We start from the raw sequence: 17,457 nt of genomic DNA, 5'->3' as shown, positions 1-17,457 counted from the left end.
TTACATAAAAAGTGATGGATACATATGCCAATATATTTTAAATTATTTCAATATATAACAATATAACTAATTTTAAATTCTTTAATGAATAACAATGTACCTAATTTTAAAAAATTGCAAAGCATTTAACTCAAGATGGTATGTGCATTTTAAAAAAATTGGTTTAGCTCAATTAAATAGTGAGTTCAAATATAAAAAGTAATGCAAGATGAAATGAAGTGAATTGTTAAAATTTTAAGTAAATTTGAAATTGGGTACGGTATGACAAATTAGGCAATATAAAATTGAAAAGTGATTTAAATCAAAATAATATAATATGTTTTTCCCACATTATCCTACGTTTTTTTTAATTTTTTATTAAAATAACAAACGGATTATTCACTATTCATGTTTTTAAATACCACTAAAAAATTAGAAAAAAATAAATAAAGATCTCAAAATTTTCGTGACACTTTTCTGCGATTTTTCTTCCATTAAAAATTTTGTTGTGTAACATTTTTTTTTTTATATTATTGAATGTAATAGCATGATATTATCATTATGTAAATAATGAACAAAAATATAGTAATTTTATTTTTATGAGAGTGTAACAAACTCTTGATTTTAAGTAGAAACGGTGCTTGCTTAACATATTTAAGTTACCTATATTTATAATCTCAAGAAAAAAAAAGCTATCTCTATTTATTTACATGTTAACAAATACTAGTTTCAAATATTGCTGCAAATTCCCTGTTTTCACGAGGAGATAGAAGATCTCCCTTGGGGCCTTACGGTTCCTATCAAGAACAATATGATAGCACATAATGCACCTAAAATAGAAATCAAAAAGAATCCCCTATTTCCATCTGTCCTCCTAGCAGTTGCAGAACCATCATCGATTGCAGATGCATCAGTGATTCCAGCATTTAGTCTCAACCTACTGAAGCTAGACATTCGCTTGAAAGCCCGATTTACTGAGGGACTCTCAGATGCACGAGCAGGAGTCGTAGGTATTGACTCCACAAACGACCACAGAGCAGACGAAAATCGGCTTGCACCACCACCATTTTTGTCACCTTGGTCTTGATTTATACTATTGTGTGTAAAACCTAAAGACAATAAAAAAATAACCATATATAAGCAAAATGTTACAGTTTAGCAGTATATGAGTGAGTAGCTTTTCACATTGACAAGCAATCCATCTGATCAAGAGCTCTGAAGGGATGGGCTACCACAGCAACTTTATCCAAAACAAAGGCATAGCTCAGTGAATATAAGATAAGCTCACAAACAAATGCATATTGATATCCACACTTGCTCTACCTGAAGTTGGAGAGGCATTTCCGAGATTTGATCCTGATGGATTGAAGACATCACCACTCTGATCATGTGTGCAAATTGAGCCATTGATCTGATCCAATTGTATATGTTGGTCCAGCTCATTTCCAACAGACTGGAACTGCAACTGGTAATCCACCTGCTCCACAGTTGAATGGGGTATCAACTGCTGATCCATCAGGTTATTTGAACACAAATGAGATTGATAAACCCCCTGATTTAACATATTATCCCCGAAGGCATTCAATTGAGGCTGCAACTGCTGAGTATCACCAATGATATTCAATTGAGGCTGCAACTGCTCAGTTTCCCCATAGGCATTCAGTTGAGGCTGCAACTGCTGATTATCCCCAAAGGTATTCAATTGGGGCTGCAACTGCTGATTATCCCCAAAGGTATTCAATTCGGGCTGCAACTGCTGATCCATCAGATTTACATTTGATTGGTGTTGCAATTGCCAATCCATGAGGTTTATATTATGCAACTGCTGATCCATCAGGCTTATATTTGATTGGGATTCCAACTGGTAACTTACCTGATTTATCATATTATCAGCATCCGAGAATGTAACTGTTTCTTGATCAATAGGCCCAATGTCCTTTAGAAACATGGCTGAATCATGGTACAGGTCAAATTCACTCAGTCCATCCAAAATATTGAACTGTTGCCCGTTCTCCGCAGGTTTCTCAACATTTGAGGTCAAAGGTTCAGGACTAGTGAGATCATCAATTTCCAGGAAATTCTCGCATATTTGAGGTAACTGTTCAAATATGTTAGCAACAGATGTGACCTCGGGTGCCTCATGCAACTGCAATTCAGAACTGGGTGGCTGGGAGAATTCAAAGCTCACTTGGTCAGGAAGTACCAAAAGTGGCTCAGGAAAGAGAACATCCCTCGAAGATGGGTCCAGCAAAGTACTTTGTGTCTCTTCTTCACCGACAACCTGAGGCAATACATATCCAAGATGAGCTTGTGACAGTGAAAGTGCAGGCCCATCAGCTAATTGTCTCATAAACTCCTCAATATCATTCAATGGAAACTGAACTTGATCATTAGCTTTAACATTATCATCAGGAATGGCCTCATTAGGTGACTTCAAAGGGGTGATTGTATCTACAGGGTTACGAGCATATTCCTCATCAGCCCATTCTTCTTCTTTAAATGTTGCCCCATACTGCTCTCCATTTTTAGGACCGGGTCCACTTTTCTTGTAAACTTTATAGAGAGCATAATAGTCCTGAAACACAAATAAGAAACACAAAATTAATAAACAGCTCATACACAGGAGGAAAACCAGAAAAGTTTCTTAGGAAACTTCTTCAGCTGCATACCTTTGCATTCTGGCATCTCTTGAGTTCCTCTTCATCAAGGGTATACTCATGCATTACCCAATCAGTTCGCTCACCATTAGGTGCTCGCCCTCTGTAGAAAACTAAAGTTTTCTTGAGTCCAACTGTCCGAGAATTACAGGTAACAGTACGATCCTTTCCTGTAGCCTTCCAATACCCAAGTCTGGTTGCCCTGTTTGACCTTGCTCCATTAGGGTATTTCCTGTCTCTTGGAGTGAAAAAGAACCACTGTCTATCCCCAGTCTTCAGTATTGATTGTGCTGTATTAACATTTTCTTGTTCATTAGAAAACTGATAATACAACCAATTAAAGCAAAATCAAAAACTAGTAACCAATCTACTGATGAAGTTTATCAAACAAACAATCCATCTGTAAAACAGATAGCATCAAGAGCCCCAAATGGGAACAAAAACAAACCATTTTTGTTCTATAGAATAAACGGGGGCATCTAAAAATTTCATCATTGATTACATCAGCTTCCCATAGACCATACGAATCAGAGGTTAAAAGAAGAAGTTAGATTTCATAGAAACAATAGCTCCAATGCGTTAGACGACTAAACAAACAAAATTCTAATAAAAACGCACCAATCAACTCTGAAAACCGCAACCTTCAAATCGGAGCATGGAACCTGAATAAATCACACACGATAATACAGTTCCATCACCAACTCCATCCAATCAATTTTTACATTTTAAATTTCCATCAAAACCAATTAATATCCAACAAAAAGAAAACAAGAACTATAACCAAACAAACAGCCCAATTACTGTGCAAAGTAAATCAACTCAATTTAATCAAACAAAATCCAAGTCAACGCACCAAAACCCTAGACATATAATTGCATTTTAAAAGATAACTCCCTAATATCAGTTAAACCAACAAAATAAAATGAAAGAAAAAATGTAACCAGAAAAAACAAGATCAATAATTAACCAAAAATAGCCAAGGTAAAAACAAGAGCCCAAAATTTCAACGTTAAAGAAAAAAGAAGAAAAATTTACCAGGCAACTCCTCAGGGTCACACTTGTAAACATCAGTTTCCCTTATGATATCAAGCTTGAGCTTTCTTCTACAGATCTTCCTCTTTAAATAATAAAGAACCAGCTCTTCATCAGTTGGGTGAAAACGAAACCCCGGTGGCCACACTTGATCGTCGCCAAAACAAGAATCAGCCGTCGCAGTAGCTGTCATCTCTCTTGATAAGAAAAAGATTTTTTTTTTCACTAAATAGGCAAAAAAGAAAAGAAAACTTTCTTATCAAGAAAGCTAAAAACAGAGCGAACTTGAAAACAAGGAACTTAATTTCACATGACATAAAATAGGAAAGCAGATCTTAGGGTACAAGTAGACAAGGGTTTTTTACTTTTTTTTTTTTTTTAATCTTTTTTGGACTTTTTTCTTTTTGGATTTGGACAAAAAGAAAAGAGTGATTTGTAGTCAAAGAGGAAATTTTCCCGGAAGCTTTAGAACTCGAGGCTGGCTGACCAGCGACTTTTATAAATAGACTGGACCTTAGAAAACGGTGCTCTTTCGGACCGGTGGGTCGAAATCCCGGTTTGCTGATGTCACAGTCATAACATTTTTATAGGGTTAAATAGGTATTTGGCCTTATATTTTGTAATTTTGGTTACATTGATATTTAAAATTTTTTTAATTAAATTGGTACATGAATTTTTAACTCATTATTATGTTAGTACTTTGACTAATTCGTTCTGATTTTATTAAATCTGTTATTTTTTGGTTTTTCTTTTCTAAAAATTTTTTGGATTTATTTTAAAAATTTGGAAGCTTTTTGAAAATTTTTATATTTCCTTAATTCTTTTTGAAATTCTTAAAAGTTTTTAGATTTTTTTAAATTTTTAAATTTTTGAACTTTTTAAAAATTTTAAAAGATTTTATAATTTTTTTAAATTTTTTCAAAATATTTTAATATTTTTAAATTTTCTTAAAAGTTTTTGAAATTATTTTAGAATTTTTATAATTTTGAAAATTTGTTAAAGTCTTTTAAAGTTTTCATAATTTTTAAAAGTTTTTAAAATTTTTGAATTTTCAAAAAAATTTTAAAAGTTATTTTAGAATGTTTAGAAAATTTTTAGAATTTTGTAGAATTTCTTAATATTTTTATAATTTTTTGAATTGTTCAAAAATTATAAAAAAAATTTAGATTTTTTAAAATTTTTTTAAAAATTTTTAGAATTTTTGAATATTTGATCTAAATTTTTTTTATAAATATGATATGAGCATGACATAACACAATATGGTATTGAATCATACTTTTTTACACGTATTAATATTTATTAAATGTTCATATTACGTTAGCAAAATTGACTAACTATGTTGTCAAAAGTACTAATATGATAATGAATTGAAAGTTCAAGTACTAATGTAACAAAAAAAGTCTTTTAAGTATCTATGTCATCCAAATTATAAAGTTTATAAGCTAAATATATATTTGACCTTTTTTTTCTATCAAATCTTAAATAAATATCTCTAAATTGAAAATTTCCCCTAATGGAAAATATGAAAAGTGTGTGACCCATCTTATAAGGAATGCTTGCCTTGTGCATTACTAAAATATTTAATATTATCATTTTCAATTATTCCAAAAATTATAAATATAGTTAGAGAAGAAAAAAAAACATTTACATTTCATATGATCAAATTTGTTTTGCTTATTTATTCTATCAACAAAATTAACTCTTTCGGTACTTATGTTAATCCACGCTTAATTGTCACGTTATTATACCTTAAAATTGACTCATCCCTCATTTATAATAAGTTCATTCAACAACTCCACTAATGTCTTATTAAGACATTATTTTATAATTAAATATTTTATTATTAATTTGTTTAAAATCATAAAATATAATTCATGTTTACTTGAGATTATTAAATATAGTTTGCAATCATTTACATGAATCCTCCTTGAACTTTACAAAGAGTTGCCATCAAATATTAATTATTTTAATTAAATCATCGTCATTCATCTTATATATAAGATAAAGAGAAGACATATAAATATAGCACTTAAGCATTTTCTCTATTATAGTTTCCTTGATACAGTTCATATTTTTTCTCATTTACCTTTAACTTTATTAATTTGAGAGTCAAAACGCATCCAATACTCTTTGATCGTATTTTCTAACTATAAGTCTCAATTCCATTATCTTTAATGTTCAATAAGCTTTCAACCAATCATCAATAAAATTTAAATTCAATAAATAAATCATAATTATACCAAATGTGTGTGTAAAAAATTTATCAAGAAATTAGTAATAGTAGCATAAAATTTTATGTAAAATAACAACGCTTATAATAGAGTATAATCTACCATATAATTTATTTTTATAATATTTTACAATCTTAGGAATTCAGTGACGTAAGTTATAAATACTATTGCTAGCTAGGGGATTCGTGTGCTTTCAAAGCAGTTTTTCAACATTCAATTGGACAAACTTTTTTTTTTTTTGATAATTATGATAGTAGTAAAACTAAGGCCTTTCCTTTTGTTGTATATAAAATCATAAATGGTGTTTATAGTATTACTCTTTGTTTCTTCATTAATTTTATGCAAATACAATGGATTATCTCATAAATCGAATTTGATTAAAAATATTTTTTCAATAAAATAATACTAAATGAAGTGAAAAACCTTTTAAAAAACTAGTATAGTAATATAAAAATTAAATCGAATGGTTGGATTTGGTTATTTTGTTCAAATTTATATATAAAGTTAAAGTAAAAGAAAAAAATAAATATAAGAAAAATACAAAACCAACCAACATAATAAATACTAGTATTTACGGGCAACAAAATTAAGACAACTGCTCTGAAGCGATTCTACACTCCAACGCGTACGGTACGGTGGTACTATGCGTACATTATCAAGAAAATATCATTACAAGAAATTATGTCATCTATAATAATTATAATATAATTAATCAATTATAATTTAAAATTACATAAATTCATTAAAATTTTATATAAAATTTGAATGATAAATTTTTACGTAAATCTTTATTATAATTATAATATTATATTAAAAAATTATAAATGATATGTTTTTTAATGAAAAATGAAAAGAAGAAATTAAACACCATCATTTTCTTGTCTCCCAAACAAACCCGGAGGCAAAATCTCCCCCTCTCTGCCTCAAACTTTTCTTTTTAAAAATTCAACTTCTCAAAGGGACTATTAATATATAAAAAGTACTAGATCTGAATGCATTGTCAACTTCACTGCAATTTTCGACAGTTCGTGATCAATCTCGATCCCGTGTAAGTCAAAGCATTCGTTTTTCTCTCTTCCAAAATTTCATATTTTTTTTCATTTTCTTTTCCCCTCATTTTCTGCCATTTTAAAAAAAATGTTTTGCATATTTTATGGCAATGCAAGGTACTGACCAGTCACAACTTGATAAATTAATACTTAAATTCTTTTAGAAAATTTTATTTTTATGTGGAATTAACTGAAGCAGAATCACTGTAGAAAAAGAAAAGTTTTGATCTTGCTAAATTTTGCTTAATTTCGTGTTAAAGATCCTTTATTTATATATTTGTTTATTTCAGGGTTGAAACTGTAAATGCAGCTTCAAATTTGTAAAATTCGAAGTGGGTATTAGGCCAAAGAAAAAGAAAAATTATTGATCTGGAATTGTATGCTTTCGTCAATTGGGTATTAACAAACAGAAAACAAATGGTGTTTTGGGAAGGATATGTGAGTGACGAAGCAATGGGGACATTTGCCCCAATTGTAGTCTATTGGTTGTATGCTGGGTTTTATCAGCTGTTACCCCCTTTGGATAAGTACCGTTTACATACTAGAAAGGAGGAGGAAGAGAAGAATTTCGTGACCCTCGCTTCAGTTGTTAAGGGTGTTTTGCTTCAACAGCTTGTTCAAGCAACAGTTGCTCAATTGCTCTTTCTGGTTAGTTTTAGAATCGTGTTATACTTTCATCATTTATACTTTCATCATTTACTTTGCTTTTTAATCCTTTTGTTTTTTGGATAAATAAAACTTTCTAATCTTCATTGTAAGTATGTCGTATGTGTTTACCATTATGAGATGAGATCAATTGCTGTTTCTTGGTTTTTTTTGTTCAGTTGATGGGGTGCTTTGATTGTTTTACAGTAAAATTTGTGCTTGGCGTTATGGTTTAGGTGCTCTAGTGTCAGTGTTGTAGGAGTTCATCTTTTTTTTTATTTGTTGAGAAGAGATATGCTGGAAATTGTTGTAAGTGAATTCAAAGCAATAGGTTAGAGTACTGTTATATGTTAACAATAGAAATAACAACTTAAAATGAAAAGGACATATTATAGCCAAAAAAAGAAAAAAAGAAAAAAAAAAGGAGTATTAAGTTGTAGTGATTTTTATAAAGATTAATTTTAATTTTATAAAACATCTTAGTATTATAATAAATAAACCATAGGCCTACATTTTTAAAATATCCTATTTCATGTAAGTAAACTACATCTTGGCAGTTGTGAATTTAAATTCCTTACAATGCTTCTGCACTAAAAAGAATAAGTAAAACCAAACTCATTGTTCACAAAATGAGCATTCAAAGAAATCTGTGCAGCATACGTAGAGATGAGGCTAAGAATAACAAGAAAAATTTTATTGATTTTGGCAATTTGTATTTGTGATTCAAAATGGAATTGAGCATGGATAATATGTGTAATTTAATCATGGCTTTGGCAAATGAAAGTGAGTTGTGTGAAAATAGCAATGCCTTACACTAGGTTTGACATATATTCCCTAGTCCTTGTAGTTTATGTAGTCAGTTTAATTTTTCCCCCTTTAATGACTTCTAGGAGGATAGAGTAAATATAGATTAGGTTTTATGTTTTCAATCAAGTTTGAATATCTTCTTTGGTTACTTGATCGTTGCAAGTAATTTGGAGGCATGATCAATGGTGGCAAGTGGTCACTGATGCAGTGAGGAAAATTTGGATACGATGAAGACCTAGGACTTCCATCAATGGGAATGGATTGGTTATTGGTTCTTATGGTATTAGAGGGAGACCAAAAAGAGGTCGCATAACTCTATTGGAATTATTTGGTTTTTGTGGTTTTCTGTGTATGTTTATTGATGTAATCTGCATTGCTTAGAATTTACGCATGGGGTTATATCTTTTGTGGTGAAGCAGATACATGAGTTTTGGTTTCTCTTTTTTTTTTTTTTTTTTTTGATGAAGTAAAATTTGCATTTACAATGGGTTTAATAGCTGATGAAGAGAAATAGTTTTAGTTCAGGATTGAAATCTTGGCAGTGTCATGTACAAGGGAAAACAAATTTTTTTTGCCTTGCATGCTTTTCTTTTCCTTTTCTCCCCCTACCCTCTCCCTTCTTCTAAAGGATACTGGTAAGGACTGAGTTATTTTCTTTAGGTATTTAGACCTCTAATTTTATTACATTCTAGTTTGGCATCTCCCATTTGTTAATGCATATTAAGACCTGTTGGATATAATTACTTCTGTTGCTCAACGATCTTTTTTCTGGTGCATGATGACTGCTCATGACACATTGTGTATTTTCATTTGAAACTTAAACATTTAAAATAAAAGTTTTTGCTATGTTGATGTCAATTCCCCAAATTTGATTCTTGGCTTGTACAGGTCATGACAGTAAGATGTCCTCTTAAGTGTTAGGTTTCCTTTTTTTCCTGAAACTGTTGCTAGTATTCTTCTTTCCATTTTAGAACACGGTGGAGTTCGTATTATTAGGATAATGCCTCACAACTTGTCAACTTCCTCTTGCATTTGGTCCTAATTGCTTGTAAATCTCCTTAATCAAAGCAACACCATGCCATCAAGAATAGCGTAGCTTACAGCTCCATCAAGTGTGTCAAATAATTGGTCATGAATTTAATGCACTTATTGCTAATCTAGGTTGCGTGATTGGATGAAGAAAAAAAAAAAATCTCAGTTCCCCTCCATATAATCATCCAAATCTACCTCCTTTCTTGTCCTCATTTATACAAGCAGTATGTGTTTCCATTTATCATATTCAAGAGTTGTTAGTAACAATCTGAAATCACCTTTTGTCCTTTTTATATTCAGTGACCTTGGTCTCTTTTCTAGTCAGCTAAGTAGGCCAAGCTGAAATAGCCAAATCTTGATGCACTCAGGGCCTCTCCAGTGGCACTGTCATAGAAGTGGAACCAGGAGACTTTATGTTCATTCAAGCACCTAAAAAGTCAGATAGGTGGCATGTGTTTGGATTATTTTGCTTAGTAAGTTTGTTTAGGCAGTATTATGTCTGTAATTGGTTTAGGGCGAGTTTCAGCTTGTGCTTGGGATCCTGAAAACCATTTGGACTGGAAAAGATGCCAAATGAACTCAGATTTCAATCTAAGTGAGGTTTAAATGAAAAATGTGGCTTATCACCATAATGTTCCCCATCTTGTATAAATCTCATAATGTTCCAAATCAGAGTTACTCCCCAATCACAATTCCAAATAGGCTTTAATTTTCTTTGAAACTTGGATATCATGGCTTGCTTCTTTGGAGTTGAATGTGTGTTACCTTCTGCTCATATTTGTAGTTCCATTGTGTTAGCCATGGAGGAAGTCTTTCTATATGGTCTCGTACTTTGGGAACCAAATTCCATTTTGTTCTGTTGCTTCATTTTGAAATGGGAATTGATATCATTAGATTGTTGAACTTCAATGGGATCGTACATGTTTTTCTTCTTTTAACTTCTGTCTTGTCTGTAAAATGTTTTTGATATTGGAAATGTCTATTTGCTAAAACCTTAGTGCTTTTTTATCTAATCTGCAAAACAATTAATTCAATTGAATATTTTGTTGATTAAGTAGTTTTATTGTCTATTTAATTTCTGCCAAGAGGTTGAAAAACTGCTATGACTTAGATAATAGTGGTTTCAATAAGATAATAAGCCCATGGCTCTTATTTGAGCTTGAGATATGGAACTTTTATTACAATGGAGGACACTTTTTGGCTAATTAATATTCTTGTGTTCTTGCTGTAGTTGACATCAACAGCAGATGCATCTGGAACCACAATCCAGCCTTCTATTCCTGTTCAAATTTTGCAAATTATTGTTGCAATGATTGTCATGGATACATGGCAGTACTTTGTCCACCGTTTCATGCATCATAACAAATTTTTATACCGTCATGTCCACTCCCAACATCATAGGCTGGTTGTTCCCTATGCGATTGGGGCCCTATATAATCACCCTCTTGAGGGTCTCTTGCTTGATACATTTGGCGGTGCCATCTCTTTCCTCATCTCAGGAATGACTGCACGAACAGCTGTAATTTTCTTCTGCTTTGCTGTGGTTAAAACTGTGGATGATCATTGTGGGCTATGGTTGCCTGGCAATTTATTCCACATTTGCTTCCAGAATAACTCTGCTTATCATGACATCCATCATCAAATCCAAGGAATGAAGTACAACTACTCCCAGCCATTCTTCCCAATTTGGGATACGCTACTTGGAACTCACATGCCTTATGTTCTCTTAAAGCGACCAGAAGGGGGTTTTGAGGCAAGGATAAAGAAAGACTAGTCACATTCCGATGATTTGTCTTGTGTAGTGCTAGAGGCTCTCATTTCACACTGGAACATATATATATATATATATATATATATATATTATGAGGTTGTGCCATTCTAGGGAAGTTAAATTAGAAACGGTTTGTTTGAGGCTTGAAGTTCTAGGGGAGGTCATTGGGTTATTTGTTTCTAGTTGCTTGACGATGTTGTGTTTAGTTACAATTATTTTACCAACCAACTATATGAATTGTTAATTCTGCCATTCTGGGTTGTCTATTGTGTAGCATATTTGTTTATGTTAGCCGGATCTAGGTCTTCATGTTTGGTAATTTGTCTGGGACTAGCTGATGAGCAAGACGGCTAGAATTGATTTACAAGATTATTATATGTAATTTACAGTGCCTAAATTACTGATTTCAGGTTCTTATTATGCATCATATTGCAGTATTGTCTAATTTGATTTCTTGCTTCTCTTTTTCACAATAATTTGTCCTTCGTTTCTTTTTTTTTTTTTTTTTTTTCGGGTATAAAAGAAGTTGAGTGAGAAGAGGTATCTTCATTAGAGTTTTTTAAAGTTCACAAACCAAGTTAAATGTTAATTTTGAGCATTGGTTTTTTTCTTTTCATAATGTACTCAAGTTTTTACTGGAATCCTTTTTTATCGGTGCATCCTATTAGTATTTATTTTCGTTCTGTTTTTTTTTTTTTTTTTTTAATTTTTTTTGGCCAAATGATTTTCTTTTTCAATAAACAGTTTATTATTCATTAAAACATTAAAGGATGTAATCATTAGACAATGATAAGAAAATGTGATTTCATTTTTAATTGATATTTCAATTAACAATAAAATATTTTTACCTGATTTACTAAATTTTTTCTTTTCCTTTGCTTGAATTATTTATACTATAGTAATTATTGATACATGAATCAATGGGTGCTCTAATTTTTATTTTTCCTTTGTTTTATTGCTACTTTAATAAATTTTTTTAAAAAGACATTATGCAAATTTTTTCTTTTTATTTTTTTAAATATAAAGCATTGTTCAATCTTGATCTATCGCCTAATTGCTTAATTAGCCATTATCGAGCTACTTTCTCTTGCACTAGAAAATTACAATGCATACAACTCCAAAACTTAAAACTATATTTTGCCATTTTAAAAAGTAAAAACCAGTAAATTTTGGTAATAATGTAAAATCTTTAATAGAAAGTAAACACATATACTAACCACAAATGAAATAGACAATTTTATATAAACATGAAATTATTCTAAAACTATGACATATTGAGCTTAAGGTTTAATTTCAATAGTTTATCCATTTTCTTTAAGAGTTGGATTCTCCAAAAGTTAAAATTGAACTCCAACACTTAATATTTTTCTTCCTCTATTCTTTTAGATCACTGGTATTTTTATTTTATCAAAAAAGAAACTATGACATATCACCTCCACTGTATATTATATTAATTGTGGTCCATTTTAATCATGACAAAATAATTATATTATTTATCAATTTATGTTAAAGGAGAATATATGTAACAACATTTTTTGGAAATTTAACACAGCCAAATATTTGTGATATTTTTCTTTTTGAAACACGGTTAATGGCAAGATTTATCTATGACAAAACACAAGCTGAATGCTGATGCATTGCAGCCACTTTTTTTAATTTTTAATTTTGTAAATGGATAATTAAATGAAATAAAAATCATATAATTAATTGACTGATTTTATTTAAAATATTATTTATTTTTGTTCGATGGTGACAAACTTAAAGATAAAAGTTACTGGTCTCTTGATACTTTTTTTTTTTGTTAATAATCGGGTGGATTTATTGGAATAGAATGAATCTTTTTAGGTATATCGAGTCATCAAACAAAATGATAATCAAACTTCCATAAATCAATTGCAACAAATTTCGTCTCAACAAGTTATACAACACAAAAGAAATATAATATTATCGATGGAAATTTAATTAATTAAAATAATTTATAAAAAATAAAAATTTCGTGCACTGCACGAACAATAATTTAGTGAATTTTAAAGTCTTAGTTTGATCCTAGTTACTATTATATTAATAAAATTCTCTTTATTTAAATTTAATAACAAAATATATTTAAAAATATTAATATGAAAAGTATTTTTTAATATTTTAATAGTTTTTCCAATATGATCGAACCTACATAGACCTCTATGTGCTGATCGAGCTGAGTTTTAGGAAAGACTTCAAAAGTGACAACCAAATCTAGTGTGGTACGGCTCAGCGTATAATCACCTCTGCTATAAATGCAAGACTCAATTACATGAGATTTTGGATTTCTTAAAGCAAGAAGGATTCCTCTTACACAATGCTACTTCTTTTGAGTCATTTGGAGGAATGGCATGTCTTCTACAATATTCAACTTTAGGTAAATATATACATACATACATATATATATATATATAAATTTATATAAAAATTCCTTTCTTCATTACTTTGCTCCATTGTGAAATAGTTTTGGTTTTTATCTTGGATTATGCTGGTAGGAACTATTGGTAGTCTAAAATGCATGTGGTATATCTTATATTAGATAAAAATATTTAATTATTGATGAATAAAATTAATTTTTATATTAATTTTATTCATATTTAAATAATTATATTTAAATAGAAATAATTATTATATGATAAATTATCATAATTATTTGAATATAAATAAATTATTATTCATAAAAGTCATGATTATACAAAAAATCATAATAGTTTAAATAAAAATTTATATATGTTCATTTATTATAAATAAATATTTTAGTATAACTATTTTCACTACTTTTGATTGAATAGTTTGAGATTTTATTGTATCTTATAGGCATAATTACCGTTAAAAAAATTTTTTTTCACACTTCAAAACCAAAATTCTTTTCTATATTTTTTTGCTTATTTAATTTTTCTAATAATTTAAAAATAATTATAAAAGTCATATTTTGAACGGAGAAGATGCCAGGAAAAGAAATTGACAGAATTGGTAAAATCGACTTTTGAAATAAGCATGAAAACTTCAATTATCCAAATAGTTTCTTGGTGAAATAAATACTAATTACAAGATAAGTTTCTTATTATTATCTTTCTAAATTTTATATTCTATTAAAAGAATTGATAATTAATAATTTATAAGAAACCTTGAGTTTCTTAAATTTTGCTTTCTTTATTGACTATTTTTTAATACTTTGATTTTGAATTAAATTATTTAATTTATAATTCATGATTTTTATGGTATGTTTTATGTGGATTTTTTTATCATGGCATTGAATGGTCATAAGTATAAAATGGACATGGAGAACTTGTTAGCTTTGGTTATAAATCTTTTATAGCCTTGTTATACTTTGGTAAAACCATGATTATTAAATCAAAATGATAAAATTCTTGAGAATTATTTTAAGGCATAAAAGAAATTGTGAATTTAAAAATCTTTTTGAAAACAAACAAGAAAGTATATATGTTTTTATCATAAAATCATATTTTATGGTCCATATTCAATTATAGCATTTTATAGGTAAGAGAATAATGTATGACTTATATTATTTGATTTATATAAAATTATTTTGATAAGAAATAAATATATTGTATAAGATAATTTCAATTCAATTGGAGAAGTTATATAATTCTTTGTAACTAGTTAAAATGCTCTCTATTTGTTGGGTGAAAAAATTTCATATATTTTATAATTTGGACACAAAATTTATAATATTGTGTGGTTAAACATGAAGTTTTAACTATTTTTAACGACATTAACTGTGGTGGATTTGGCTTTAGTGTACATGATCAAATAATTTTAAGTATCCAATAGTTGGAATAAAAGTTTCAAAAAGAGACTATAGAAAACATAAGTTTAGTTTTGAGGGTGATTGTATTTGGTATCACACTTATTGATGCATATTCTCATATTGAGTTGAAATAAAAGCTTTGAAACTTGTATGAAAAGAAAATATTAAGATATAGAATATTTACTGGCTATCTTTCACTAAGTGTGAATTTGGAAGCCTTCTACTTAAACAAAAAACAACTACCAAATAGTGAAAAGATAAATAAAATGGCAACTTGACTAAATATATAAAATATCTTGATAATTGAATGGGATAATATTTAATAAAAGAGTGCAAATTTGCACATGGTGGATGTGATAAGAATCAAAAGAAATAAAAATTACCACCATAGTGTTGTAAGATTTTAGTATAATTTATGAGAAAATTATACAAGCTAATAAGTTTAATATAACTTATTAAAGTAAGATCATAAAAATGTCCTTAAAAATCTTAAAATGGCTAAAATGATTTGATTTATTCATGGAGTTTATCCAATTATACTAGAAGTAAAATTGTATTAAAGATGTATAAAAATATAAAAATAGATTGGTTGAAATTTATAAGCATAGTGTTGTGGTCACAACTAATACCATCTATTTCTTAAAATGACAAGAACAAGACAATATTGTCTAAAGCATATAAATAATATGCAAAATGAAAAGTTTGGACATATTAGCCTAAAGTGATTATATTAAAGATTTAATCTTAAGTGGAAATAATTACCATAAAAGAAAATTGAATTCGAAGATATTTGGTTAATAGTACTACAAGTTGAATGGATTTAAACCCTTACTATTGACACCAATAATGGAAACCCAACTTTGAATTACTAACCTTTAATTACAAAGTTTAATGGGTAAAAATTAGTTGTTGTTAGGTGTCTGTTAAGCACTAGTAAATCCATTTAAATTTTAGAAACTAGTGTGATCCATTACATGGGAATAATGAGTTTTTTATACTCTTAATGGAGTTTATTATTTAAATGTCTGAAGCAATAAATACATAATGAAAATTCCACATATATAAACATAGAAGTAGTGATGCTTCAATAACAAAAATTGGGGTCTCTCTTGTAAATGTTTATGAATAAGATAAGTACGTGGCTATAATAGTGTTAAAGTGGTTATAAACCTCTAGCAGAATAATAAATAAGTATTATGTGTGTTGTATCTTCAATCCAAACACTAGGAGTTGAGGTTTAATTTTCGGACACCATTAACTTCGTTAGAATTTTAAGATATATATGTTAATTGAAAGTTTAAATCGAGAGATACCTTTTTGTATTCATAATATCTATTTGTGAAGAATGTCAAAGATTAACCATCAATATTCCAAACTAATGAGGGATCATTGATAGTTTAAAATGTAATGCATCTCACATTAGATAGAAAGATTTAATTATTAATGAATAAAATTAATTTTTATATTAATTTTATTAATATTTTAAATAATTATATTTGAACAAAAATAATTATTATATGACAAATGGTCATAACTATTTGAATATAAATAGATTACTGTTCATAAAGGTCATGATTATATAAAAGGTTAAACCATTTAAATAAAAATTTATGGCTATTCATTCATTATAAAGAGATTTTTTAATATAACCATTTTCATCACTTCTGATTTGAGAGTTTGAGATTTTGTTGTATCCTATAAGCATAATTGCCTTTAAAAAAATGTTTTACACATTTTAAAGCCTTTTTTTTATTATTTCTATTCTCTTATTTAATTTTTCTATCAGAAACAACTTACAAATTGGTATCAGAGACTTCGAGTGAGAAGCTTTTGGCATTGCAAGGAAGAGTTGCTACTTTAAATTTTTTTTCCAAAAAAGGTTATCTAGGGATAACTAGAGGTTGCATATGCTAAAATTTTAACTTCAAACCTGATGAATGCTATATCTTAAAGTGATTGTATGAACAAACTAAGATAAGTTCTGAATTTTACTATAAAATTAAAATTAATCTTGATCGAAGAATCTTATTCATTAAGATAAATCAGCATCTATATTTGTAAGATCCCTTCCATAGACACTTACATCCAGCTGGACAAGGTACTCTAGCTATGTTATGTGCTAATGAGTTTGTGTTTTGACTCCCATACACTATATCACTATCTCTACTCTGTGATGCTAATAATACAATGTCCATAATTATCCCTACCCCATCCCACAAAGAAGCAACTCCCTTTTTGATTTCATCCACAGCTAACTTTGAATTCGATTTTAGCAGCACGGAATCATATCCTTCTCCCTTGCTGTACTCTAACCAAACCATATGGCTTGCATTTTTGCATGTAAAGGACTGTATACTTGAGTCACCTTAGTTACGCCACTTAGCAGCACATGTCCCCTGTGATCACGAACTACCATCCCTAATCCTGCCATTTTGTTTGCAGAGTCAATAGCAACATCCACATT

At 29.3% G+C, this 17,457-nt stretch overlaps 2 protein-coding genes across 2 annotated transcripts; one reads left to right on the top strand and one right to left on the bottom strand.

Annotated features, from left to right (window-relative positions):
- Positions 1–645: 645 nt before the first annotated feature.
- Positions 646–4,142, bottom strand: LOC111312206 (NAC domain-containing protein 17-like). Its single transcript, XM_022912269.2, has 4 exons — positions 3,672–4,142; positions 2,649–2,926; positions 1,303–2,554; positions 646–1,088 (listed from the first exon to the last, which is right to left on the bottom strand). The coding sequence occupies exons 1-4, from the start codon at positions 3,859–3,861 to the stop codon at positions 736–738; spliced, it is 2,073 nt and encodes a 690-aa protein (XP_022768004.2). The 5' UTR covers positions 3,862–4,142; the 3' UTR covers positions 646–735.
- A 2,623-nt stretch (positions 4,143–6,765) lies between these two features.
- Positions 6,766–11,342, top strand: LOC111311186 (very-long-chain aldehyde decarbonylase GL1-9-like). The gene is made up of 3 exons (XM_022910559.2): positions 6,766–6,947; positions 7,239–7,596; positions 10,664–11,342. The coding sequence occupies exons 2-3, from the start codon at positions 7,366–7,368 to the stop codon at positions 11,204–11,206; spliced, it is 774 nt and encodes a 257-aa protein (XP_022766294.2). The 5' UTR covers positions 6,766–6,947; positions 7,239–7,365; the 3' UTR covers positions 11,207–11,342.
- Positions 11,343–17,457: the final 6,115 nt, after the last annotated feature.

This window comes from Durio zibethinus, chromosome 1 (genome assembly GCF_047325235.1).
Source record: "Durio zibethinus cultivar Kanyao isolate XHJ-2024 chromosome 1, ASM4732523v1, whole genome shotgun sequence".
Taxonomy (NCBI): Eukaryota; Viridiplantae; Streptophyta; class Magnoliopsida; order Malvales; family Malvaceae; genus Durio; species Durio zibethinus.
The sequence above is the reverse complement of the archived record's forward strand: the minus strand, read 5'-3'. Positions and strand labels throughout refer to the sequence as shown.